Source organism: Lathamus discolor, chromosome 6, assembly GCF_037157495.1.
Source record: "Lathamus discolor isolate bLatDis1 chromosome 6, bLatDis1.hap1, whole genome shotgun sequence".
Taxonomy (NCBI): domain Eukaryota; kingdom Metazoa; phylum Chordata; class Aves; order Psittaciformes; family Psittacidae; genus Lathamus; species Lathamus discolor.
The window spans coordinates 52,678,257-52,704,428 of record NC_088889.1 but is presented as its reverse complement, the minus strand read 5'-3'; the positions used below and the strand labels follow the sequence as shown (position 1 = coordinate 52,704,428).

The following is a 26,172-nucleotide window of genomic DNA, read 5'->3' as shown; positions in this document are numbered from 1 at the left end:
TATTTCCCTGGTAATATCCTTCAGTGTTTCACAAAACACTGCTTTCTAATGTTAGCTGATCTTTCATGCAAGCTATCCACTTCAATAACCAGAAGAAAATGAATAGTGAATGAAGCCCATTTTAGAACAGTTTTTGGATTCTCACAGCAGAGCTGTTGAAAATTTCTGGCATACTTCTGACAGATTCTAGCTCCCATGGAATTCTTTCTAGTCTGTGTGATTTTGGCACAAGGGACAAATTAGCTGGTGTTAAAACTAAGCTCAGAAGCTACCTCTTTTCTTTTGACATTTCAATGAAATACCAGATAGTTTGAGAGGTGTGGATACCACAAAAGCAGAAGCAATTAAGATGTAATTATGAACTCATATAGTTGACAACAGGGAAAACCAGGAATTAACAAAACTTAGTCACCAGTTTTAGGCTGGCTGGTGTTTGTGCATACTAACTTTGCCATATACAAAGACCCAATGGAGAGGTCAGCACAAACATTTCAAGAGTCTGTAAGCTCAACAAGCAGCCTTTGTGCTGAGTTCTGCATCTCCATTATCCAAAAGTAAGTCACTGAAGGTCTATGTTTTTCACTAATACTTTCTCAGCCTGTAGGGCTGAAGACTGCCAAGTTTCAAACCTCAGCGGAAAGATATGCCCTTAAACAAGCCAACACTAGACACATGTAACATCCCCACATGCTTACCAAAAGCACAGGTCATCACACAGACACATAAACCAGAGGTTATAACATAAATCCCTGTTATGCAAGCAAACATCTATTTACTACTGGGAAAGAGGACAACAGGGCTAAATCACACGACACATGGGTGAGTTCTGCCCACTGGTTAGACGTGTATGACAGCTCAAGAAAGAAGCAATGGCTCTGTGTCTTTGGATGTTTACACAAGTCATCTGTGTCTAAACAGAAGACCTGTTTCTGTGGTCCACCTCCCTGTCTTCCTGGTATTGTAGGATAACAGCGCTGAATAGTCATCTGTTGAGACCAAAACTGTCATTCTTAAAAAAGCGTCCACCTCTGGGATCTAAGCCCTACTCCTGTAAAATCCACTGTCAGTAGGTTATTTCATGGAATATAGCATGCAACTAGCCATTAAAAATTCCCACTCTTGGTGGAAGGTACTAGTCGTTTTGTTACTGACTGTTCTGACAGATGGTGCCCCATCAGCAATGCATCGTTCCCAGACAACCCCCATGCGGTGGTGTTCGTTAATGAAGCCAGTTCAAGTTATAAATGACTGTGCTGACAGCAACACAAAATGTGCTGTTGTCATCTGTAGATATGGATGGTATGAATTATGGAAGCTCACACATGGAGTAAAATAACACCTTCCCTTTAACCCCTTCCAAAACAAGTACTACCAAGCCCATCACCATCAGTCATGGTGTTATTACATCCCTTTCTCCACTCTTAATCACACCTTTATGTCCAGCTCTGAGCTGTGATATGCATTGCCCTGTATCTCTTTTGTGCCTGACAGGTTTTGCTTCACCTTTAAGCCAAAGCCCTTCTTTACTGACATGTAGCCTGAGTCTGTCTTTGCTCTGAACTCATCTCAGACCTTTTGACTTCAACTGTACCCTCATGTACAGAATTGAGTGAGACATTTAAAACCAAAAGAAATACTTTGGATAGCAAGACACAGCTTTGCTTCTTTGGACGTTTGAATCCAAAGTTAAAGGTGAGAGATGGAAGAAAAGTTGTCTGCTCTTGGAAAACTTTGGGATCAATCTAACACCTCCTGTTTGGAGCACTGTCTGGCCCTGGCAGCTTTGTGACCCATGCACCTACCAGGCACAAGATTAAATACTGCAAGCTGAATAAGGAGTGAGCAACCGTTTGCCTGTGTTGTGGTCATCCTCATCACAGTGAGGCCTATGAATAACACTGAGCATGCCTTGTCCTGAACACTTCCTTTGCCCAGACATCACACCAAAGCAAACCATATATTCAAGACAGGTTTTCAACCTATACTACAATGAAAAATCTTTATGGCAGTGCATCTCAAGGCCACATATCCAAGTCTGAATTAAATCCTAGCAGATCCTGCAAATCACCATTTTTCTCTCACTGTAGATAGAACTGCAACAGTTGCCACCAAAACTTTCCAGCAATTCTAAGGGCCTCTGGACATAAAATTATTTCCTTTCTTCACCCAGTTCTCAGTCAGCAAAGGGAGTTTCTGGGCACAGAAGGCTCTTTTTGAGCAGATCTTAAACGCTGAACAAAAAAATCAAGTCATAAAGATGAAACAGAAGTTACAGTATCACCATCATACATTTATGTGAAGTGTTCTTTTATACTGATTTATGCAAGTGTGAATCCAAACGTGTGTGCTTCCCTTAGGCTAGTCATAGGGACTGAGGAAGCAACTTCCATGGTTCACATAGGTGGACTTCAACAGTTCACTTACTCTCCCTACTTGAGAAGATACCATTTTCCTCTGCTGATTCTCCACAAAACTGACACTTCTTTTGATAGAAAAGAGCCAAAATTATACATATTCCATTACTTGACAGGCATGTGATGATTTGTTTGGGTCAGATGCATGCTGGCTCTGACAGCATATTTTAGAAGCATCTACAGATGCCTGCACAGGGCTTTCCAGATTCAAGCTGTTCTGATGACATGGAGGGTGGGGTTCATTTCATTTAACTTTGGGTGCCCAAAAGCTAGGCACGTGGTCCAAGACTAGATTCCTGTTGTAGGCTGTGGAGACAGAGAGGAACAACCAGAGGGTAATTCATCTTAAGATTGTTAGAACAGACGACATATGTATCTGAGACCTTCCAAAGCCCTCATCTGTCCCCACTGTCTAGAGAGACAGCCTGTATCACAAACTTAGACTGAATGCCTGTGTTCTTGACAATTAAAAAGAGGTGAGATGAATCTTGCCCAGAGGACGTAGTGGTTTCCTGAGCGAAAGCTGCAAGCAAACAGAACCCTTAAGCCCCTGGCAAGACTGCTGGTCCTGTGTGCATAAGCACTGCTGGCTGTCACATCATGTTGCAAATGTGTTTGGAAGTTGTAATGAGTGCTGGTACAAACATAAAAGCTCCGCAGCTCTTTTGTATGTATAACATAAAAGGGAGGAGCAAACCCAGACAGGCAGGACTCCTGGGTAAGGGAGAGACCCACCTCTGTCCGTGTTGTGCCATTTCAATAGCTCTGCGAGCAGGGACTGGGGAGCCGCCATCTGTCACACTGAGAACCTCCATCGACTTCCTTTCTGGACGCCGCTTTCCATGCCTGTTCAGCATTGGCGAGTCCACACGCTTCCTGGGGGGATCTTTAGGAAAAGAAAACACAGTCAGCTGAATTCGGCTGTGACTTACCTCACACAGGCTGGTTAAATCCTCTCCCAACAATCTCACTCTCACACCTCCCCTTACAGAGACAGGTATCATTGAGATGGAGCTGAACATTTGCAGTCTCTCCCTTCTTCCAAATTTGCAAACATTAAGACATAAGTTGCAATCTGTCTACAGAGAAGGAGCACTGCTACTGCCCTGAATGTACAAGCACTGCAAAATAAAGGTACAACTACAGCATAGGTTGCAGAAATTACCTTGCAAAGATGATAAGAACAATAACACTATGATGCCATAGGCTATAGTACAAGCTGTTAGCCAGAGTATAAGCCATCTAGGAATCCTGTATATGTACTCAGGTTGCTACGCTTTGCCTTTGATGTCCCTGCTAGCAAGATTAAATGTGACAAAGGGACATGAGTAAGCTCTCAACTCAAAATTGCATTCTCCTCTGAAAACATACCCTTTTTTGCATCTTTAGATTTCATGTTTTGCCTGCTGCTTTATATTTTTCCTCCTGCAACGTTACAAATTAAACACACTTGTCTATCTGGGATGAATCTCCAATAAGAGCTACTAAAATTTATTTCAGAGGTCATCATAAAGCTTTTACTGCTATAGTAACTGAAATGCTTTACGCTTTTTATTGTATAACATTTCCGAGAGGTATTGAAATGCTACTTTCACTTTTCACATTGAAAACTGAGGTATAAGAATGAGATAAGGCAGCTCATTCTTAAAGCTGCTGGCAAACATTTACTGAGGTTCTGAGGAGCACCTAAATTGCTCTGAAAAGAGTTCTTTGACACCAAACTGTACTGCAGAAGGTGACTTGCCAAACCAAACCAATCCCATGATGAAGCAGAGAACCAAATGCAGACCTGCTAAGATATTTTATTACTAACATCTCTCATGGCATCAAAACAGTAAAGAGGAGGAGGACAGAAGAAAAATACAGAAGGATTTTCTTTTCTTTGGTAAGGCCATTCCACCATTCCACTTATAGACAAATTTTTAATTTTAGTGAAGAGTCACCACTTGTAAAAAAACGCATCCTTCACCCCTGCATTTAGAAAGAAGCTCACAGTGCCCAGCCCCTAAGGCTTCGTCCTCTGCCAGGAGTGCTTTGAAAAAACAGAAATACCACAGAAATAGTCTGATAGGATTATTTTTATTATCCGTCCCTCCTCCTCCCCTCATCTACTTGTTTCTTCTCTCTCTCACATCATGCTTTTAAGCACAAGATCTCTTTAAAGCAGTGCTTATTCTTGAAACAATGAGCATGAGCAAAGACAGCTCAAATGCAAATGACTAGTGATAACAACTGACCCCACTACTGTATAACTCATGTTCTTTGAATTAATAGTAATAATGTTCCTATTAAAAAATAATTAGAAAAAAGCAGTTGCACTTCATTCCATTTCAAACTGTGCCCAGTAATAAAACATTAGCAGAAAATACTAGTAGATGCAATGGCCTCCAGATTAGGAAAAATATATAGTGTGTAAAGTTAAGAGAAAAACAAAGCAAGACAAACCTAATAAACCACATGCAAGTGGTCAGAAGTAAGCTGGGACAAGGTTCAGATATTTAAAACTCTTGCTTCTTCAAACAAGTCCAAAGTATGAGAAAGGATTTACATCACAGGACAACTGCTGGTATCAGAAGTGTGACTGGAGCCGAGTAACACACATAATGACAAAGTAAATATGTTTAGTATCCGTGACAGGGTTTTGCAGATGAATATCAGCATTAGAAAGGAAGGTGGAAGAGTGCAGTTTAAAAGAAAGGAAAAAGAAGACGGAAGAAGAAAGATTAAGAAAGCAGCTAATGTCAAAAGAATGGAGATGAGTAAACTCAGACTGCATCGATGTTAGTTAATAATAGAGTACAAACAAGAAAGCTGGATACAGGCAAGAAAACCACTTTATGAATAGATATATTAAAAGGCAATTTGATTCAGGCATGTTTAAACCAGAAGACTTTAGTAAATGGAAATTCAGCTGAATGACACTTTCAAAAACGACAGGCCAAATATAAGGTGGACATTAAAAGACAGTGAAGAAGAAATTTGAAGAAAAATTAGCTAAAGACTTGAATAATAGTGTTATGTACAGCCATCAGAAAGCTTGAGAGGACAGTAGCCAGAAGAATCATGAGGGAATCAAAAGAACAATTAAGGAGGAGGGTATCACTAACAAGCTAAATGGCTCTTTAATATCAGCCCCTGCTGCTAAATATGCTGGAAGATATTGATTTCTAATCTATATTTTAAACTATCAAAGAGAGAGACTAAGCAAAAAGAGCAGGTAGTTAAAAACACCTATACATTCAACAACAGCACTTCAGAAAAGTTTTATGGAAAATGCATCCAGAAGCTTGCGTGAGTGTGGCTGAGCTTCTGACAAAGATACACGATTCTTCTTTAAAACTGGCCACAATCCTACAGTACACACGGCTGAGAGCAGCCAGGATATTTTTCGAACATATTTTTCAAAAGGGTCTGAGTAAGAAATGACAGGGCACCGAGCCTGTCATCTTATCAAATGTAAAGGCACTAAAGAAATAGTTAAATACATGGCCATCCTGCCATAAGGACTAAAGGGGAGTCATATAACAATAGTGGAATATTTTGTGGAAGGACAAGAATTAAAAATAGGAAAACCTCCAGTGTTTGCTCTTCATTTCTTGATTCTCTGTAACTATTTCACATGGCGGGGGGTGGGGGTGGGGGAAATCAAGTCCTAGTCTGGATCTGTGATAGTTGTGAGGATGCATTTTCCTTTTTTTTCACATCAGAAAAGTGAAGTCATTCCTAAGGATTTTTATGGAAGGAAAGAGAATTGTATGGGTAATGATCCAATTATAAAGGCATTCAACTGGAAGATGGGAAATAAAGGTTCAAATTCTGAGTTTGAATGAGGCACCTACATCCTATATGGCTGTTCTGTCCCAATCTTTTGTTCTCCAGTTTATTAAGAAGCTGCACCCCAGAAAAGCGTTTTCCTCAAGGAGACATTAGGTGACATTCATTCAATTTATTGAGAAGTTTCTCATTTCTATGTTTTCAGGTAAAGAAAATGAGCTGGACTTGCAATATGTTGAAGGTGGCCCTTCCCTGGCCCTTTAAGAATACTTCACATAGCTGAAAACAGACAAAAAGGACACCAGAGGAGAGCGCTAGTCTGAGCTGGCCATATTTTTACCTGCACCCATCCTTTCTGAGACCTAGCATGCAAAGAAAGATGAAAAAGCAAAAAACTCTGAGATACATTTTTTTTCCCTTTTTTATTTTTTTGGCAAGAGCTCAGGCAGTGCACAACTCTCATGAATGTGGTTTCTTCAAGCTGCTGTTACTAAGTCTGTTACTTTTTCTCTGCTAGTCTTTGTGCAAGGCCAGTGCTAATGGCTGATGATGAGATATTCATCAGAAGCATGAGTGCTCTTAATTAAACTTGCCCCATGTTCTCAGAGACACCACTGGGAACACAGGAGGTAGAAGTCCCCTGTGGAAGAGAAAATACAACCTACAAACACATGAAGAATATCACTTAAAGAGTCTAAAATGTGCTGATGATACATTCAGAGTGTTGTTTCCCTGTTGGGTTCATTTTCTCTCTTTGTACAAAGAAATACAAGAGTGGAGCATAATATTTCAGTTCAAACCATTAAAATACTTTGGCATGTGGAAGAGAGATATAAGATATATTTAGGGTATAGCTATGTATCCACTTATATGCTGGATACGAAGATTCTAGAGTCACCTTGCTTCTTATGAAAAAAGCATTTGTAAACCAAGATGATGGTGTCTTTATATGGCAGAATACCCTGTTTGAGTCAAAAGCTGATCAGTAAAGTGCTAGATGACAAACTGCACTGACGAAAGGGCCACAGGACCAACAGTTGGGGTATCTACCTATCTTAACCAGGATACCTGCTAACATGTTCTCTGTAGCTCCAACCAGGTAAGAGTTTAAAAATTACTGTGTTAACTAAGAATTTCCATCTCTTCTCCCACAGAAAAGATTTCCCTGCAAAATTATGGGGCCTGGAGCCTGGAACTTGGATAAGGTAATAATTCAACAGAGTATTAATAAACTTACAGTTCAATATACTACTGCCCTGTAGACTTGGGAGATTCCAGGCTTTCCAGTGAAAATAAAGAGCACTTTGCTTCTAGCCTTCAAAGTGCTGAAATACAATAGCTGAAAATCACAATACTATTAAATGTAAAATATAATAAATGTAAATATAAAATGTAAATATAAAATGTAAAATATAGTAAAAATGCTGTTTCAGCTCATTGGTAGAAGTGACTAATCTTTTATCAGTTACACTTTTGACACTCTGCAGAGCAAGAGTCACTTATATAGTTAGCTTGTTAGGGAAGCATCTTATGTGTTATCTAGATTAATGAAGTCCTTGGTCATCAGCAGTATCCTAAAATACTAATAAACAGTTCTTCAGGAATAAAGTGGTATCACAAAAGCTTTTTAAGATATATAATCTTAGTGCATATTAAGTTTTAAAAATCTTTCTAAGACAGTCCAAACACACGAGTTTGATGTATATACTATAAACAGGTGATGCTATTTATACTTTCAACAGTGTATATGTTTACCTACAGAAAAGAGAAAGTGTGCACATATAACTTCATTGGAATACAATATTACACAGCCTTACTAGCTGAAAGTCAGAGGTAGCATTTCTGCAATACTGAATGTAGATTAGTAATTAGGAAATCCTGCCAGTAGATTATACTGCTTCTAAACCTTATCTGCTTCCAGAGAACCAGCTTGCAGGTTCACGTGATGTATTTGAAATCAAGACCAACATGGATGTTTCTGCACTGTGAGGCAGACATGTCCTGAAAAATTTAGCCTTTGAGTTTAACCACACAACAGACCTGCCTGCCCCAGGCTGAAGATGCTCACCAATGCGGTACACCATTTCAGTGACAAGGCAACAGTGCTAGGGTTTGGGTATACATTTAAAAAAAAAAGAAAGGTGAAAAGGAATTAGTTGAGATGGGTTCATGGTGACAGAGATCATATCTGGAGTACCTATTTCATTTCTAGGGGGAAGATCCTCATCTTCATGACTAGGATACCTCTCCTTCCGGTCAAGCAGAAGAAAATAAATCATTTTTTCCTGGTTTTCTCTGAAAAAAAAAAAAAAATCCTTAAATTTGAAGAGGGAAAAAAACCCAACCCAAACCCACAACAAAACATCAACATGCAGATGAATCCTTCTCATCAGTTACAGTAATTGTAATGGTCATGAACCTGGGAACTAGATACACCACCCACAAAGCTTTTGAAAACCTTGCTGTCTCCAACAAGCAGTGAGTGAAAAAGGAAAAATGATTCCCATGTTACACACAAAGAACATAGGCACAAGACAGACGAGGTGACATGTCCATAGGAAGTCCAAACTAAGAGTGTCAGCAAGACAGTTCTTCTGAGCCTCTAAGTGCTCTTTCGACTATGTGTCTCTCTTAACACCTCAGGAAACACACCAGCTCTCAGGTGAAGCTTGAAATAAACAAAAATTTGCCAACAATGGCATATCCAACACAAACCACAGCAATGAAACATCCCCATCCAGACTGCCCATCTTTTCATGAAGTTACCTTGCCTCACAGCAGGAGAAGCAACAGCACCATGCCTCCAAGGCTTCTGACACATGATGCAAGAAAAGCTCAGTGCTTGCTCTCAGCACCTCACTAGCAAATGAGCAGCCAGAGGGCAAGTTGCTACTGGTTCCTCACAGTGAGAAACATTAGTTAAAGTGCTACCTCTCCTGAGGTTTATAAGCATCCCAACCCAAGGACACCCAACTGATAGGAAGACTGAGCAAGTGCTTACTCTTCTGACAACAAGTCCTGTAAGAGTTTATTTCGGTCACGGAAGCAGCCTAACGAGTGCATGCTATCTAACACATCTGGATCAATATCCTCCAAGGAAGGGAGAGAACGAATCTGCACCTTTCGAGGGATTGGTTGCTCTGGTTCTGGCTCATTCTTACCCCCTCTGCAGAGGAAAGAAGATGAGAGAGAGAAAGGGGGCAGGGAAAGAAGGAGAGAAAAGAAACATGAGTCACAAATGAACCCATACTCTGAAACACAGCCTGCAGCAACAGATGGAAATAGCTTGTTAAATTCCCACTGAGAGACCAGAGCTCCCAACCAGACAGACAATCTTCTCGGAAGAAACTGCCATGAAAGCTAAGAGTGACCAGTACCTTGTGGATTTGGGTCTTTAGTGAGAAATGTCTGCATTCAGTCAGAAAGGCAGTAGGAACTTCACTTACCAGTGCCCTCATAATTAAAGCAGCTGTTAAGCATCCTAATGCCAAGCATTTATAAAACACTACATGGTTTTAGAGATGGCGTCTCATCAGCAGGCCAGACCTCAGGTTATCATGCTGAAAAGTACAGTCCGAATGGTTGTCTTTCAAAGAAGGAGCTGTTAACAAACCTTCACTATTTTGCACCAATCCTGATTACAGCTGGCATTGCAGCAGTTTCTTTGTTTGAAGCTTCCAACAGGAGAGAGACCTCATGTTCAGGTCCCAGCTTGACACACTTTAAAGGGTTTTTGAGGAAACTGCCCTGCTTATTTACATGCCCAAATACAACAATCTGCTTCTTTTCAGACATACAAATTTGAAAATTGTGGCTCAGGTGTAAGGCCCAAGGTCAGTGGCAGACCCTGGAATACGCAATTGGGCGTAGAGCATATTACTCTTTCAAAAGCAGTAACACAGGCTTCCTGCACAATTACCTCACCCCATTCACTAGGCTCAGGAAATACTAATTATTAGTTGCAATTAAAGGCCCTGACTGTAAGAAACTGATCAAGGTGTCAGGGTATCTGTAACTAACTGAATGATATATATTGCAGGCACCCTGGAGCCTTGGGTGGGATGGTTTAGTGTGAGATGTCCTTGCCCATGGCTGGGGGGTTGGAACTAGATCTTAAAGTTCTTTCCAACCCAAACTATTCTATGATTCTATGAATATCCTTTGATTTTTTTTAGGTAGGTAGTGAGCAATTTGTGTAAACTCTATCTACCCAAAGAGGTGGGTTTGGCAGTAGTGGTATTTTGGTTGGAGAAACTGTTTATCCTGAGTCTTTGTGATTTCTCAGTGGATGCTTTGTGTGATGTTGAGGTTTTCATACTCTCTGGGTAAGGTCCTCCCTTCTGATGTTGAGGATTTCTTACTCTGTGGGTAAGGTTCTCCCTTTTCTTTAAATGTGTGACTGTTGAATCCAGGCTCCCAGGATGGACAACAGGAATCTGGAATATTTAAATTGCACCAGCTGGAAGTATTTGCTGTTTATGGGAATGTGTGTGAGCAAGAGATTCTTCCTTTTGATGCTAAAAGAAATATGGTTAAAACTTGTGAACTTACTCGTACAGCCTAAAATGTTCTGGGCTCAGATGTGAACTATCTGAGTACCTACACAGAAAAAGGAGCTCCAAATAAAATCCTCCTAAGTTTTTATTGGGTAGGTTAGAAAGAAACCCTGGCAGGATCATACATATACGCTTGAGGTCTCAGCTAGTTCACCAAAATCAGAGTCAATGCAATCTCCTCTGAGGTAAAAAGGTAGGACAAAGTCATTGCAGCCAGGGCTTTGATGCTAGGACAGGGCAGTTACATGCTATCACAGGAGATTGCTAGATGCTACTTGCAATTTATTTTAAGCAAGTTGAAATGGACTTGTGAGGCATCTGCTCTGTTAAGCATGTTTGTGGGACATCACTTGCAGAAAGACTCTTCAGGAATTTTCATTTTATCTTCTCTTGAAACAGTGAAAATGTGCTCATCCCCTTCTGGATACATGTCATGGAGTCAGACAGACTCTGGTGTGCATTACATGGGTCATGACAATATGGGTCAGATCCTACTTCTCTTACACTGAGCACTCACACATCCTGCTCATTTTTACTCAGTTTAAGATGCTGGAAACAGAATATACAGGACAGAGAAAGAATCTCCATCTTGAGATTCGTTCTTGTGTTTCAAACCACTAAACCACTTTTGGAGTCTCGCAGAAGTGTCTGTGTCTTCTGCAATGACAGCATTACCCTGAATTAAAGGGCTAGATTAAGAAATCCTTGTTCAACTAAAGAAATTTCTTATTCCTCGAGTGCCCTGTTGTTAAGAGGTAGCTGCTCCTACCTCTTAGCATCAGGATCTAGCTCTCAGCGGGTAATAAGCAATGGTTAGATCATAACCTTGTACTATTAAAGCCAATGATGACTTTGTCATTAAGATAAATTCTTGCAGGATGGACTTTTGAACAGCAGCTGAGTGGTTTTGGTTTTTAATTGTCTGCAGTTCACTTCTAAAAAGTATTGACTTATTAATCATTCATTATGTTACAAGCAGATGTCATTAAGGTAGTTGTAAGAGATTAAAAAGAGCTATTGTTTTTGGAACTATTCAGAAAAATCTGGCTTTCCTACTAGAGGACCTCATCTATAGCAGAATATCACCTGCAAACTTCTTTTGTATCAATCAGCGTGGGAGCCATTTCTAGAGAGCACAGCTTGCCATCTTCTGTGCACTGAGAAGTAGCTTTTCCCTATGCCCTGCACCTGGTCAGCTTCAGACATAGTCAGGAATTTTCACACCTCCTCATCAGGTACAAGCAAAATCTGCAAAGTGCCTTGTCATTTGGCAACTCAATTCAGCGCTTCAGGAAGTGAAAATCACCAGGTCTGGGCTGTGATTGGCATGACTGTATTGCCTGTTCCATTCCCAGTCTAGCAGAAAGTGACAAATTTGTTGCATTTGTTGCCCACATAGACATCAACCAATGTCACACGATGAATACTGCAAATCACGTGTATTTTTTTAAAGGCCTGCATGAATGTAATTGCTGCTTTAAAACCCACCCTCTTTTGTGAGGATCGGTGCATACAATGGCTGTGATTCTAGACCAGAGCGGACTTTTTCAGTCTCTCCAGGAAATTCGTTGGTGAATCAAACCAAGATGCACATTTGCATCAGTGCAAAACAAAGCAGAACTGGCACAGTTATGTTTTTTTTCCCCTGATTTTAGTAAATTTGATACCTTCACAATTAGGGCAATAACTCAGTGTTACAGCAGTATGCATTTAACATAATAGCTAATTTTGCCCTCTTGCTTTATTAAAGAATTTATAATAGCTGCTGCTTATTTGCTGATTTCTGATAACCTGTGCTTGAGTTAAAAAAAATAATTATTTCAATTAAAAAGGCTTAAAAAACCCTCACTGAATTAATTTGGGTGGAAGAGCAACAAGAACTGGAGGTTGGTGATGAAAGGTTTCTCTTCGGGTTTTTTTTTCCTTTTTTTAGGCTTGTGAATCATGATTTCAGTTTTCAAGATCTGTTCCTCTGTCTGCCTAGTCTCAAATACAATCTTTTCCTCAGCTTTACAATAGCCTTAATATTTCTCTGAAAAATTAAGTGAAATCACCTATATGTTCTGAGTACAACTTTCAGGTCAGCAACCTATATATGATGAAGAATGGAGATTACATAGCATAGTGGTGTTACATGTAATAAAGAAAAAATGAAAGATGTGAGCAAACAGCCTTAAACACTTATAACCCCTCCTTCTCTGTTATCATCACCATTTCCAAGCAAAATTAATGCAGAGAGGCTGTGAAACATTACCAGATGAAAGTAGTTGAGTTTTGGAGGTGGCAGGGTTATTCACAGACTAAATTTAGCCAAAAGAGGTTAACCTCCTTAGGTCAATCCAAGACCAGTACAGAGAAAATGACAGAGAAACTCATTTAAAAGCTGTTTTGAACAGAAACTTTATTTTAGGCAATCTGAGTATACTGCTGGGAGAGCCTTCCTCTCTCTGTACTGACTACACTGGGTGTTTAGGGGAGAGTTGCTTTTGCAAAACTCAGTTTCTACTTCTGAAAAAAGCTCCAGATGCTATTTCCATTGGGGTAGAAAACTGTTTACTGCGTCAATCATCAGAAAATCTGACCTTCATGGAGAAGTATGTTAAAATGTTCAAACACTTATGCCTGCAAAGAAAATAAATCTTCAAATTCTAAATCTCGAATAAAGTCATGAAATAACACCTGCCTAATTGTGCATGTGAGCCTGGGACAGCAGTCTTCTGACAGGTGAAAACTTCCAGGCAAAAATCTTGAGGAGGGTTAGAATAATAATGTAAGTGATCAATGACATTTCATTTTATTTCCTATTCCAGTTCTGATCAAAGCCCAGCGAAAGTCAACTCCATGAAGAAACAGAGGTGATCAACTGTCCAGACTGATGTAAACAGCATTTACTTCTGCGATTATTAATAAGACATAACAGGAGGGAGATTTCAGAGATTACAATTAGAGATTTCCCCCCTGCATTTCTCCTTTATTTTTCCATGAGAGTTTAAAAATAAATCGCTACTGCAGCAAACAACACTCCAGTCCTCCTTTGGTTTAAAAAGGTGGCATGCCTGGTAACTGTAGAGAGCATGAAAAAGCCATGGGCCAAGTGCTGTCACCATTTCAGGTGAACTAAGAAAAAACCATGTTATTCGACAAACTGTTGAATGCCCTCAGATCCTATCAAAGTCAGGTAAATCAAGAAGTGAACACTGCCCATAAGACAGAGAAGACGAAATAAAAAACAAAGGTGTTTGGGTTTCTTTTTTTTGTTTTTATTTTTTAGTTGGTGACAGGCTTAAATACTTGTTCATTTCATTCTCAAGTATTTCAAAAGAGCCTAATGATAGGACTAGGAAGGCAGGACTTTCCTTATCACCCACCTGGGGAACCTATAACTATGCTGACCCTGAGAAGCATGTATCAAAGCAGCATTTACTTGTTTAATATGTGAAGTATTCTCCCTAGTTTGATTAAGTTATCAGCGCATAAAAAAATGTTATTTACTTGGGTTCCTTGAAATACCATTAAAGCTACACAAAGTGCAAGGTCACTTTTAAAAGCCATCAATCTTCCTTATACCCAAACCACTAGACAGGCACGTAGTTTTCTCAGAGACCTCCTGTTTCACTGTCAAGACTGCTGCTTTTAATCAAGTCAGAGAACTACTCTCACATCAACAGGTTACAAGGTCAGAAACAGCCTCTTAGCTTGCTGCAAAGAAGAAGGAGTAGGGATTAAGACAGAAAAGCTCTTGCTCACAGGTGCGTACTTACAAATATCATATTTTTTGTTTCCACTTCAGAGAAAAGACAAGAAGAAACAAATGAAAGCTTTCTTGTCAAGAAGGTATTACAAGGGATTGTCTGTAGTACCTGGATAGCAACCTAAATATGGCTGGCAGTTGGGGTTTTGCTTGCTGACTTGTAGGTATCTTTTGAATACAGCAGGTTGCTGGACTGAATCTTATTTCAAACAATTGTTAGCCACTGTATGAAAAGTTCCTGGCTTGATACAGATACACATGAAATTTTGTGAGTAACAAAGGATAAAAAAAACCAGCAAAAGATTAGATGCCTTTCTGTCCTCTGCCCCCTTCTTCACCTGTGTGAAAGCCACTTTCAAACTCCAGTCCCTTTCCTCAGAGATCACTAGAATATCAACTCCCATAACAGAACCAGTAATGAATGCATGCAAAAGTGAATTTAAAAAGTGTTACTTACATATACCATATGTGTTTCTGAATATGTTCTAGCTGTAAAGTAAAAGAAAACAAGGAATTAGCGCTGTGAAACAGAAAAAGCAACTACACAAGACATTCTTATTTAAGGCTTATTCAATTGAGTCTAACATTCCAGAGGCGGATCTGTGCAAAGAACAGGAAATTTACGCTGCAAGAAAGAGCATGCTCATCCTCACCCAACCCGGTGGAAATGAGGCTACAATTCTGGACATAAGGAATCAGACAGGAATAAATCTCAGCAAAATGCTTATGTACAAAGCTTCACAGGAAAGTGTCTTGGCAATTCTTCCAAAGGAAGTTTGCTTTAGAACTTTGGTAAGTTCTTCCCTTCCTAAGCCCTTCCTTGTATAACCTAACTGAAGTCAACAAACTGCTCCTTTCTGTACGTGCATCATAGCTGATTCCTTACACCTGAAGTTAATTTCTAGTTTCGTTCTGGAAAAAGAGAGTGAGAGAAGGAAATAGAAAAGGCTTAAAGCAAAAATGTCAATAAACAAAATAAATTGTGCATGTGTGACATGACCTTTTGCCAGCACCCATTCTTGATCAGCTTCATGTTTATCATTCAAATCTAAAGACAAAGTAGAATAAGGTGCTATGTAATGAAGGACTGACAAAAGCTGAACAGCGGCCTTGTTCACCTATGGAAAACAGATCTCAGCAAATGTAACGTGATGACCATGTTTTCCACAAGCATGGGGAAAATAAAGGTACATCCTTTTTCCAAGAGAAACTCTTAACAGTAGAGAGAACAAACTGTTCATATGACAATCTTACAGCAGAACCTTCCTAACTTGGTTTTTCAGCATCATTACAGTAGAAAAGGACTTTTCATAGATGATGAGGGCCTATTCATTATGTGGACAACATTTCTCATGTTCTTTATTATGAAGAACCTTTGTATGTGCAGAACAATATGCACACTCGCTGCACACAGGCTTGTGTTGTGCAACACACAGGTGAAAGGAAGGGGAGAACTGGAAGGAAACTCAAGTGCTAATAGCTATGAGATGAAATCACAGACCCATTAAACTGGTGAGGAAGAACGGAGACAGCTGTCCTGCTCTTCCTACTTTCCAATTCTATGCCAGAATACTGAGACTCAGAGAGGGGGGGGGAAAAAAACCCAAGAAAAAAAAAGGAGGAACAGACAAACAACAAAACCTCAGAGATAGAAAGTAGGTATTTGCCACAGAGAAAAAGGAATCAGAGACCTCTGTGCTATGGAACAATAGCTTCATGTCTGGGAAACCAGGGAGATCTGAGGTCAGCTCTATATGAGATCATTTTTTAAGTGAGACAAGGCTTTTTCTGAAAACAACAAAACAATGGAATGCAGCTCAGGAAAGCATGAAAAGAGACTGGAGGGATCAGTATGAGAGACGAACAGCCTCCTTTAGAACCAGGAAAGAACATATCAACGCTGCAATCAGAGGCGCAGTTGGTACTTGCTTATCTAGCTATCTTCTAGCCAGCTGAGGTGCTGGGAGCACCAGTGCCCCCCAGAATGCACATCCATGGGCCTAGGCAGACTTGCACTGCTTCCAGCTGTGGGCTCTGCTCTGCCACAATAATTCCCCCTCATCACAATTCCCCTTGCATTAGGTACTCCTTTCATCTCTGCACTATTGAGAGAAAGGTTGAGTATTCCCAACACACTGCCATTTCCCTTGACCAGCTTAACCTGAGATAAGATACACATTATAGGTGTTCCCCTAACAGCCTGGAGACACAGCACTCTGCCTTTTGGTTCTTCTGCAAGCTGAGGTACAAATGGAACATGAGAAGAGCATATTTTGTGCAGTTTCCATGGGACAGGATTTTAGCATGGCTACTTATCAGGCCCATAGTACTGTGAGGATGTGCTAAGAAGTGTACTGTACCTCCTCTGCTTGGTAAAACCACCCTAAGAGATGCATATCTACTCGTTTCTCATATACCGCATGGAGGGTTAGAGACATTAATGATTTCAGACAAGATGCAGATGATACAGCTAAGCTATGTCCGAGCCTCTTTCATGCTTGTTTCTCCTGCTGCATTTTCTGTCTCCATGGGTCACATTGTTCTTTTGTGCCTGTGATATGCAGAAATGACATGGTGAAGCAGACAACAGCACTTCATTTTCTGAGTCCAGAGAGGGGGAAGAAAGGAGGGTCACCAGTTCATGTCTTAAGTCACAGAACCTCTGGGCTTCTTCAGCGGAGATGTCAAAGAGAAACCCTTTCTGCCCACCCCTGCTGATCAACCTCCTTCAAGGTACTGAACCCACAGCATTTTTCTGAAAGAGAAGCCCCATAGCACCTTGATGTACATTTGAAGGTGTATGAGAGCTCTCATGGCTGCTGTTTATGTACACATCTGCCATTCAATCCACATCAAAACCACTGCTGGGAAGTACACTGGGATATCCCAGATATGAAAAGTACTCTACGAAACCAATTTCTATGCTGATTCAAACATAATTGCATTGAAATGTTATTACAAGTGTGCTTGCTGCTGCCAACATCTTCACTGCTTTTTTAAAGGTAATTAATTAATGCTTTGTTGCTTTTTGTCTGCATTAAAGTGACAGGAGGGTTATGGGAGGGCGACTGGTTTTGACAAGGAGAAGTCTGTATGCTTTTTACTATGCAATGCAGGGGAGGGAGATACACAGTGGGAGCTAATCTCACTCCTCCTGACTTCATTTAAACACAATGTTTAAATGCATTTAAGTGACAAAGGCATTTAACATCCCTTCCCAGAGGGTTCTTCTTTCTGTTTGCATATGAGTTTCAAATTTAATGCCATTTTATGGAAGCTGTAAAAATACTGCCTCCTAATATCTTCTAGTCATTGCAGGCAACTGCCTCATGACGCTGTCTCTAAAACAAAAAAACATGCTCAGATCCTTTGCATGTGCACAGTCACAGGAGAGACTTCTGAAAGCTAAAATGCTGTAATGAAAGGAGAGGGGGAATTCCTGGATCATGGTTTTATGTAAAAATACTTCCAATATATATTAAACTTGTGTACTGAAGTAGCATCTAGGAATCCCACCCGCAGATGAGAGACCCATTGTGATACAGAGCTGTACAAGCTCATCTGAAGAAGAGGTCTCCTCCCCCAAGTAGCTTACGTCTGAATTTTAAGGCAGGGAACAACAGATGGAGACAGACAGGCAGATGGAAAACAAGACAGCGCTGTCTATATCCTCGGCACTGATCTCAGCAGAGTGGTTGCCAAGCTAAAAAGTTCTGACCTGAAGAAAAACTTTCTTAAAGTCTGTGGATATGGATGAGGGCTTCTGGGCTTGAACTCATGTCAAGTTTCAAATTTCCCTGTCCAGAAGGGGAACAGTCTCAACCCCATCTGTGCACTAAATCAACCCACACCTCTGATGAATCTTCTTCACTCAGAAGATCCTCTAGTCTGAGCTTGAAACCTGTATAATGTCAAAACAGAGGCTTTTCTTGACCAAAGGGCTCATGCTGGCAGTGCAAACAGCACTGGCAAAACCATTATCTGTGTCAGTAGTAGCAGCAGTAATATAGGAGCCTCAAGGGACCTTGACAAGGGCAGGTATCACTGTGCTACGTGCACAGTGCATGAATAGGCCCTTGGCAGCCAAAAGCTTACAGCCTAAATACATCAACTGGACAATTACCTCCACTCTACCAGTGGTGAAGTGAGATGATTTAAATGATGTGGTAGGCGCCTTACCATACGACCTTCTGGAAAAGTTAAAGAGGAATCAGATGAGGTTTCCCTCATTTTTTAGATGCTGTGGCCCATCGTTAGCATACCCTAGACCCCCAAAATACAAAAATCAAACAGGGAGCACAGAAGAGATTCTGAAAATGTGTGTAATTTCAGTTGGATAATATTCAAGGACAGGTATTTCAGACTATGTGGAAGACAAGTCAATCTACTCCAGAATAAAATGTCAACACTGGAACAATAACAGCTTTATCAGAATAGCTTATTCTGCAGTATCTGCTCTGATCCACCTTGCTCTCAAAGTTTCGATACCGCTCACCCATCTTTAAAAGGAAAGTGGACCAAAAGCTTGTTACTCTCCTGCCTTTGTATTTCTGTAGAAGAAAATATTATCTGAGAACACGAATGGATTCCACTACAAGAGCTGTAATTCTCTACTGTAGAGATGCTGAATCACTTGAAACCTCTAAGGAAAAAAAGCCATTCAGTTTCTGAAGAGCACATAACTAGAAGAAACCTCACCCTGCAGTACTGCAGGTACTAAGAGGACTCATTCTCTTCCATAAACCTTCTCAAACTTAAAACTAGTTAATTTTTCCCTCTTGACATCACTACTAGAAACCTGTCCCAGAACTCCACTAATATAGCTAATATGCTTCTTCTAATTTCTAGCCTAATTCCATGTAAGACCATTTGACATACATTTGTTTTTGAGCCAGTATCTTCCTTTAGTTTAAATAATCCTTCCCTTCTCAGTTATTACCTCTAATGTATATGCAGACGGACAGTACAACCTTTCTTGACATCATCTGTGTAGATTAAGTGGAGCTCTTTTAGGCTGTGCTATTCAGACAGGCTGTCTCAAATGCTGACCACCTCAGTACTTATCTTTTGTTTGATTTCATCTTTCCTGAATATGGGTGGTCAGAAATATCATGGCCAGCAGCTAGGATCAACCTGTGCAGTCTACTGAAAGAAAGACATGGATTCTTTTATTTTAAAGCATGTTTAGTAAAACAGGCTTAGTAAATGAGAGCGGTCAAGGACATCCCACTAACCATACCTGAGGCTACGTAATATACAGTAAGAGTGAACAATATTCCGCTAAGACATAATAAAGTCTTCTTTCCATAAATGAATCATATACAAAGAAAGGTAAGACCTATTTCTCAAGGCAGGAAAGGGCCAGCAACAATAATTCTGAATATCCTTTTCTCCATTAAACCTCCCAAGCTCAAACACTGAAGCCGAATGATGACAGTTAAACGTGAATGCTAGTTCTGTTTTTGTTGATCATTTTAACAGATGGACTGGGGAAGGTGTGGGTGTGCTGTGAAATGGCAATTACTGCAGGGAGGAAAATGCAGTTGGGTGAAAAGGAAAAAAGATAATAATAATAATAATAAAAAAGGAACAAAGCAGAGAAGGGAAGAATGAAAGAAAAAAATTCTAGTGACCTTACAATTCATTGTATTTTTCTGCTCAATTCAACAGCGAGATATTGAGCAAATGATCAGTAATATTAACAGCTACATCTGTACATATTGTACCCAAGCCACAATTTCGCTCTCATCTTTGTAAAAATATCAAATTGATGCAAGTGAGATATTTTCTAGGAATAGAGGCTTCCATATAAACCCATATTTATACCCTTTTTCTTAGGACACAGCTAAAAGAGAATTCAGATCTTGCCTCAAAATGAACTAAGTATTCCTAGCTCCTGTGCAGTAAACAAAGAGCTCCCTTCTGCCTAGCAATCTCAGCAACCAGCACACTAACAGCATAAAAGTGTGACGGCAGCAAGGACAGCAAACTGAGAACCTAAAATAATAAAAATAAGATTGCAGCTAATAACAAAGCCCTACCCATTTTTCCTCCCAGCTCTCAGCTCTTGAATATGTATTATTTCAAATTCTTATTCATAATTTACTGGTTAATGCTTTTCAATAACTATCAGACCTGGGTGTTTTTGCCTCCCTAAGGAAATAAGAGCTTAATTTTGATAAAGAAAAGGGGGGATGGGGGGTGGTGTCACTCTGGGACCCGGATTTACCTTAACTGTTTTCTCTCTTATGCACGTACATTCTCTGCTGCATTGCACAATTCAAAATGCTTAGGGACTATGCTCTGTGTAAAAACTCAGAACAGTCTGAAGAAGATCTAACATCTGATGATCTGCTCCCTGGCATACTCAAACCATCTCAGTGATCTCTGTGAGGAAAAAACCCCAACAAAACCAGAAGAAAAAATGTTTACATTATGGAAAGGAAACTAAGCTAGAAAGGGACTCTGTGACTTTCCTGCTCATGAGTAACAGCAGCCTCACATCTCTGGGTATAGCTCCAACCTTTGCAGTGTTCGTTCCATGAAAATACTTAGAAAAAATATTCTTTCTTTCAAAATCAGTTTTTAAAAAAGACTCTTAAAGTGCTTAGTATTTCTTTTCCTCAATCACTGCTACTTTATGTACTGCAAACATGATGACTACTGGGTTTGCAAAAGTAGGGATACAAGTAAGAGCATGAAGAACTTTTCACCTACGTCATCAGAGCATGTATTTCTTTCATTTCATAATGAATGAAAGAAAAACCCAGCTGCAGCTGTCAGGTAATACTGTAAAGAAAGTTGTGAAGGGAGTTTCAGCTGCAGACAGGTGACTGCATCCCAAAAGTTCCATCACAGCTGGCACAGACTGATGCTGTTGTTAGCAATCTCAGCAGAGAGGACAACCAGTGATCTGAGAGTTTATTTATAAATATTTTAGCAGACTGAAGAACCAGGAGGAGTTTTAAATTTACATTTCTTTATACATACTCCCACTCAGAATCTGTGAGCTCAGTAAATCTGTATAAAATCATCACCACAGCCTGACAATAGGATTTACAAGGGCAATGTACCCATAAAGGCAGACGCCTCCACTGACAAGCAGGCAATCTTGCTTTCCAAAATGATTTTAATTGCTAATTTTTTTTTAATTCCCCCAAACATTAAACACAGTGTTAATGAAGGATACAACTACTATACAGCGCTCACCCTTGCAGGGTCTCTGTTCTAGTGATGACATGTATCCTAGCTGCAAGGAGTCAGTGCCCAGTGCCAGGAGCTCAACACTGTGGACCTAATTGTGCTCAGGACCACAGAGCACAAGATGAAAGAGCAGACAGGAAGACACTTGCTCTGAAGTCCGCTAGGGGATAATGCAGAGCAAATACAGGATTCAATACAATGCAGGGTGCACGGCATGAAGTGAGAAGCCATCACTTTTGTCAGGAGTGCAAGAAAGGCATACTTCATATAATAGTAAAGCTTCAAATAACTGTCCTAAGTAACAATTCTGACCTTCAAACAGTTATATCATGCCCCTGACAAACTGCTGTACCAGGCAGGAGAGCCAGACAGCTCAGGTGGACTCCAAAATGTGCTAACGGGTCAGTAGCACTGTGATGAACTCACGAGAGATTTCCTCTAAATGCCCAGCGTCACACATGAAGGAGAATTATGAGCTAGAGAAGAGACACAAAAGTAATCTCCCCTCACAGCTCAAAAGAGAAGGTAACTAACTTCTTCCCAAAGACTTCAACTCCACTCATTCTTTGCTCTGGAGGAAACATGTAAGAGCAGCAGTAAATCAGCAAGTTACCTTAGTTATTCAACCATAACTGCAACAAGGTGACAAATGAAGCCTTGCTCACATGACTCACAGCAAATGCCTTCTTACCGTGAGACGTTTCGAGGCATCCACTTCAATCATCCCCCGCAAAAGGTTCTGACAATCTGGGGGGATAAAATGTGGCATGTGGAACACTCCACGTTTCACCTTCTCCAACAGTTGCCGCAAGTTGTCGTCATCAAAAGGCAGGGCACCCTGCAGGGATGTGACAGTGTGGATGGCGGAGATCAGCAAAAGGGATTTGGAAAGGGCAAGAGGAGAAAAGCCAGGATAAACATGGTGAGAGAATAGAAAAGAAGAAGTCAGCTCATAATGAATTATTATATACATGAAAAAAACCTTTTTATCCACTGAAAATAAATTATTTCTTGGTGCTGCAGTATTTTCTCCAACATAGGAAACAAAACTGAGGACGTAGTTTTTTTATTGGACCTTTAATTAGAAAATGACTACTAGTATAAAACACAATACAAAATATGAAATTGTCTTTCCAGGCAAATTCACCAAAGATGCATGGATCCACTTAAATTCAGCTCAAGCTTTTGATCTGCTGGTATTCCTCCTGGGCATACTTTCACAGCAGCAATGTTTATTGTCTCCTTATTTTTAATCTTCCTGAGACACATTTGTTACACACATTGAAAAGGAGGTGAACAGCATTTGAGAGACTTTCAGTAAAGAACACTCTTTCTGATGAGGCAGCGAAATGACACAGCTGAAAGAAATCCTAACCAACATTAGCCTTTGGAAGCAGCAGACTTTCTGCCTGTTTAATATACCTCATCTAGTTCCCATGCTGTGGTCAGGTCATCGGTTCCTATTGCTTCCCTACTGTACCTCACTTACATGAATGGCTTGAGGTTTTTTTAGCTGAAACTACATTTTGAATAGATCATCAGCTTGCCACAAAAAGCAGCAAAAGACCTATCCTTGCTGCAAGGATAAAAAGGAAAAAAAGAAGTTGAAATCTTTAGGATAACTCCACCAACTGAAGCTCATACCCTTTTATAGCAAGTCTGCACCTTCCTAGATATTCTCACTTCCTTTTTCACTGCCTAGTTCTAGTAGGTGCCGAGCTTCCTTGATTTCCAGGATGGATTGTGGGAAGCTGCAAGCTGTCAGCTGCTGTGATAATGAAACTTTAAGTTGTCAGTTCTGGCACTGCTCTTACTACAGTGAGTAGTGCATCTGTATAAGCAATCCTGTGTCTATGGGTTACGGAGACAACAGCTCCATTTACAGAAGCCTCAGAAAGTCCACCTGATGGCAACTGCAACTGGGCACTATTTACTGTTATTTGTTCATTCAAGCAGCCCTGAAGAGAGCCTCCCTGTCTTCTGTAACCAACCTCCTGCTACCTCCTTTTTCCCTAACCATTCCAGACTTCAAGGAAAATCAATTCTCCTAGTTCAGTACTTTGGCTAATGCAGCTTAAGCCATGATGAAGTCAGTAAGGCTGCTTTGTGTCATTTCCTGAAGGTAACAACCACAGCTCTTTTATTGCTACTACTTGCTATTATAGCTTGAGACTTTCTGTAAGGTTTGTCCTGACATAATTAACTGGAGAGCTCTGCACTCTACATCAATAATAGCCTTATTTCAATCATTTTGCTGGCTTATGTGTATATGTAGGAACAGATGAAGTTGCAGCAACAGATACCAAATCTTGACAGAGAATCCCCCTGAAAATGAAAAGCCCACTCATACAAATCCCATCCATCTTGACAGGTTCTCTCTTCTATTCTTAAAGATTCAAGAAGTTATGTTAAGAGCTCATTACACAGTTCTGTTTTATCAGCCATGAAAATAGCTGCCCAGGAGCAATAGATGCCCAGGTGCTATCTAGTGAGATAAAACTCTTCCCTCAGAACATCAAGATAAAAAAATCCAAAATTTCAAAAATATCAGTGAATTGTAATGAAGAAAAAGAAAAAATGGTAAGCTCAGTTAAGGTGAATTAATGCATTATACTGAGATTTCCTCAAGGTATTTTGGCTTGGGCCATTAAAAAAAATATCAGGATATTTTTTGGAGGGGAAAAAAAAAAGCGCCTTTAAGATTTCCAAGTATTTTGAACAAAATTAATGTAGAGAATCTAACTCTGTGCATGGTAAAAGTGTTTTCATCAAAATAAAACATTAAAGTAAAGTAATTAGGTCCAAATTTGACTCCAGGCTTGTTATTTTTATAATTGTAGATGAGCATATTGAGCTACTATAGATATAAAAAACTTAACACGCACATAAAACCTGTTCTCATACCCAGTATTCAATCTGCACATGGTATATGCTTATATGAACATAAAACTATATTTTCCTACATTATAATATGGAAATTGATAACAAATGCCAAGCCTATCTGCCTTCAGCTGGACATCCAGTTGTTGTATTGTTTAGGAGAATTACTTTACCACTTCAAATCAGAATAAATTCTACAGAGAATTGAAACTTTGATCGAAAGAAGGGTAAGTTATAAGATACCACATTTTGAATACTAAAGAAAGTATTACTGAGCCAGATGGAAACTGATTTAAACTTTGTACTACTGGCTCAGTTTTATATTTCCAAGTGTACTAAATTAAAATCTATTTCAATAGTTGTGTGAAACAAAATTGTTGCACTCAAATCTTCTCTTGATAAAACACTGCAGTTAATGTAAGCATATACCTACTGAAACACATCTACAGCAGAAAAAAACAAACACTTCCCAAACCCAGCCACATTTTCATCTTGTGAAGGACAACGTATTTGACACTCTCTGTATCCTGGAGTTGTAACTGTGCACATCCTTTCCAGTCAAAATATGTGCTGCGATATCACAAGACAGCAGAGAGCATTTATGGAGGTAAGGTTTTGATGCTTGTCTATGCTCTCCTGTGCAGTGCAGCAGCATTTCAAAGAAGCAGTGAAATATTCCTCATGCTTTTTCTCTGGGACTGATACAGAAATAAGAGGAAAGGATGCAAAGGGGAGATACAAATATAGCGGAACTAAAAAAAACCCCATCTGTACATGATGTCAATAGAATCGCCATTAAATACAGCCGCATTTTTAGATTTTTCTTTTCTTGTTAAAGTATGGTGCAAGGAAGATGACTCACCACTAGCAACGCAAATAAAATGACTCCACAGCTCCAGACGTCTGCTTTCCTTCCGTCATATTTTTCTCCCTGTGCAGCAATGACACAGAGGCTCAAAAGACTGCTCGCTAGTAAATGAATTAATTATCCTTGAAGAACAGAAGAAGGGAGAATGGGAAACCCCACATTTCAGTTCAGCCACCTGCTTCCCAAGGTGGCCTTCCCAGCTAGGAGGCCATGCCACAGCCCATTAATTCAATTTTTATGAACATCAGTTTACAGTCTTATCTGGGATCTGTGAGAACAGGCTCAGAAGTGGGGAACAGGGCAGGAACAGCTGACAACTGACAAATTATTAGATCTGGCACTTAAGCAGTGTCAGAGGTGCATTAAGGACTTTAAGAAGGTGTTTTTCTCTTCCCTAGTTCTTCAGGGAGCTTGTCACCAGTCATATTATTTGTGAACTCAAGAGTACTGTCTGGACAGTCTCTTCTGTACACTTTCTGCTTGGCTTTGCATTAAAGATATGCTTTAAAAGAAGGGAATCTTGGTCACTGAAATCTTGGGTATTTATTTTCAGAGGACAAAGGGAGAGTAGAGGGGAAGGATACTTCATATCATCTAATGGAAACCAAAATTACTGACAGCCAACCCTGATTCTTCTACTTAAATGACAGCTAGATCAGAGACAGGAAAGCATAGGGGACTGCATCCCCAGGTGGAAAGATCAAGTTAAATGAGGCTACTGTATTT

At 40.0% G+C, this 26,172-nt stretch overlaps 1 protein-coding gene across 8 annotated transcripts in view; it reads right to left on the bottom strand.

Annotated features, from left to right (window-relative positions):
• Positions 1-26,172, bottom strand: part of BRSK2 (BR serine/threonine kinase 2) — a 321,762-nt gene that overhangs the window by 44,367 nt on the left and 251,223 nt on the right. For all 8 annotated transcript variants that reach the window (XM_065682712.1, XM_065682707.1, XM_065682709.1 and 5 more), the window contains exons 8-13: positions 25,441-25,509; positions 22,390-22,536; positions 14,953-14,984; positions 9,190-9,354; positions 8,386-8,483; positions 3,150-3,300 (exon numbers count right to left, since the gene is read on the bottom strand). In XM_065682712.1, the coding sequence (XP_065538784.1) occupies positions 3,150-3,300; positions 8,386-8,483; positions 9,190-9,354; positions 14,953-14,984; positions 22,390-22,536; positions 25,441-25,509 (662 nt within the window). The remainder of the gene's footprint in view (positions 1-3,149; positions 3,301-8,385; positions 8,484-9,189; positions 9,355-14,952; positions 14,985-22,389; positions 22,537-25,440; positions 25,510-26,172) is intronic.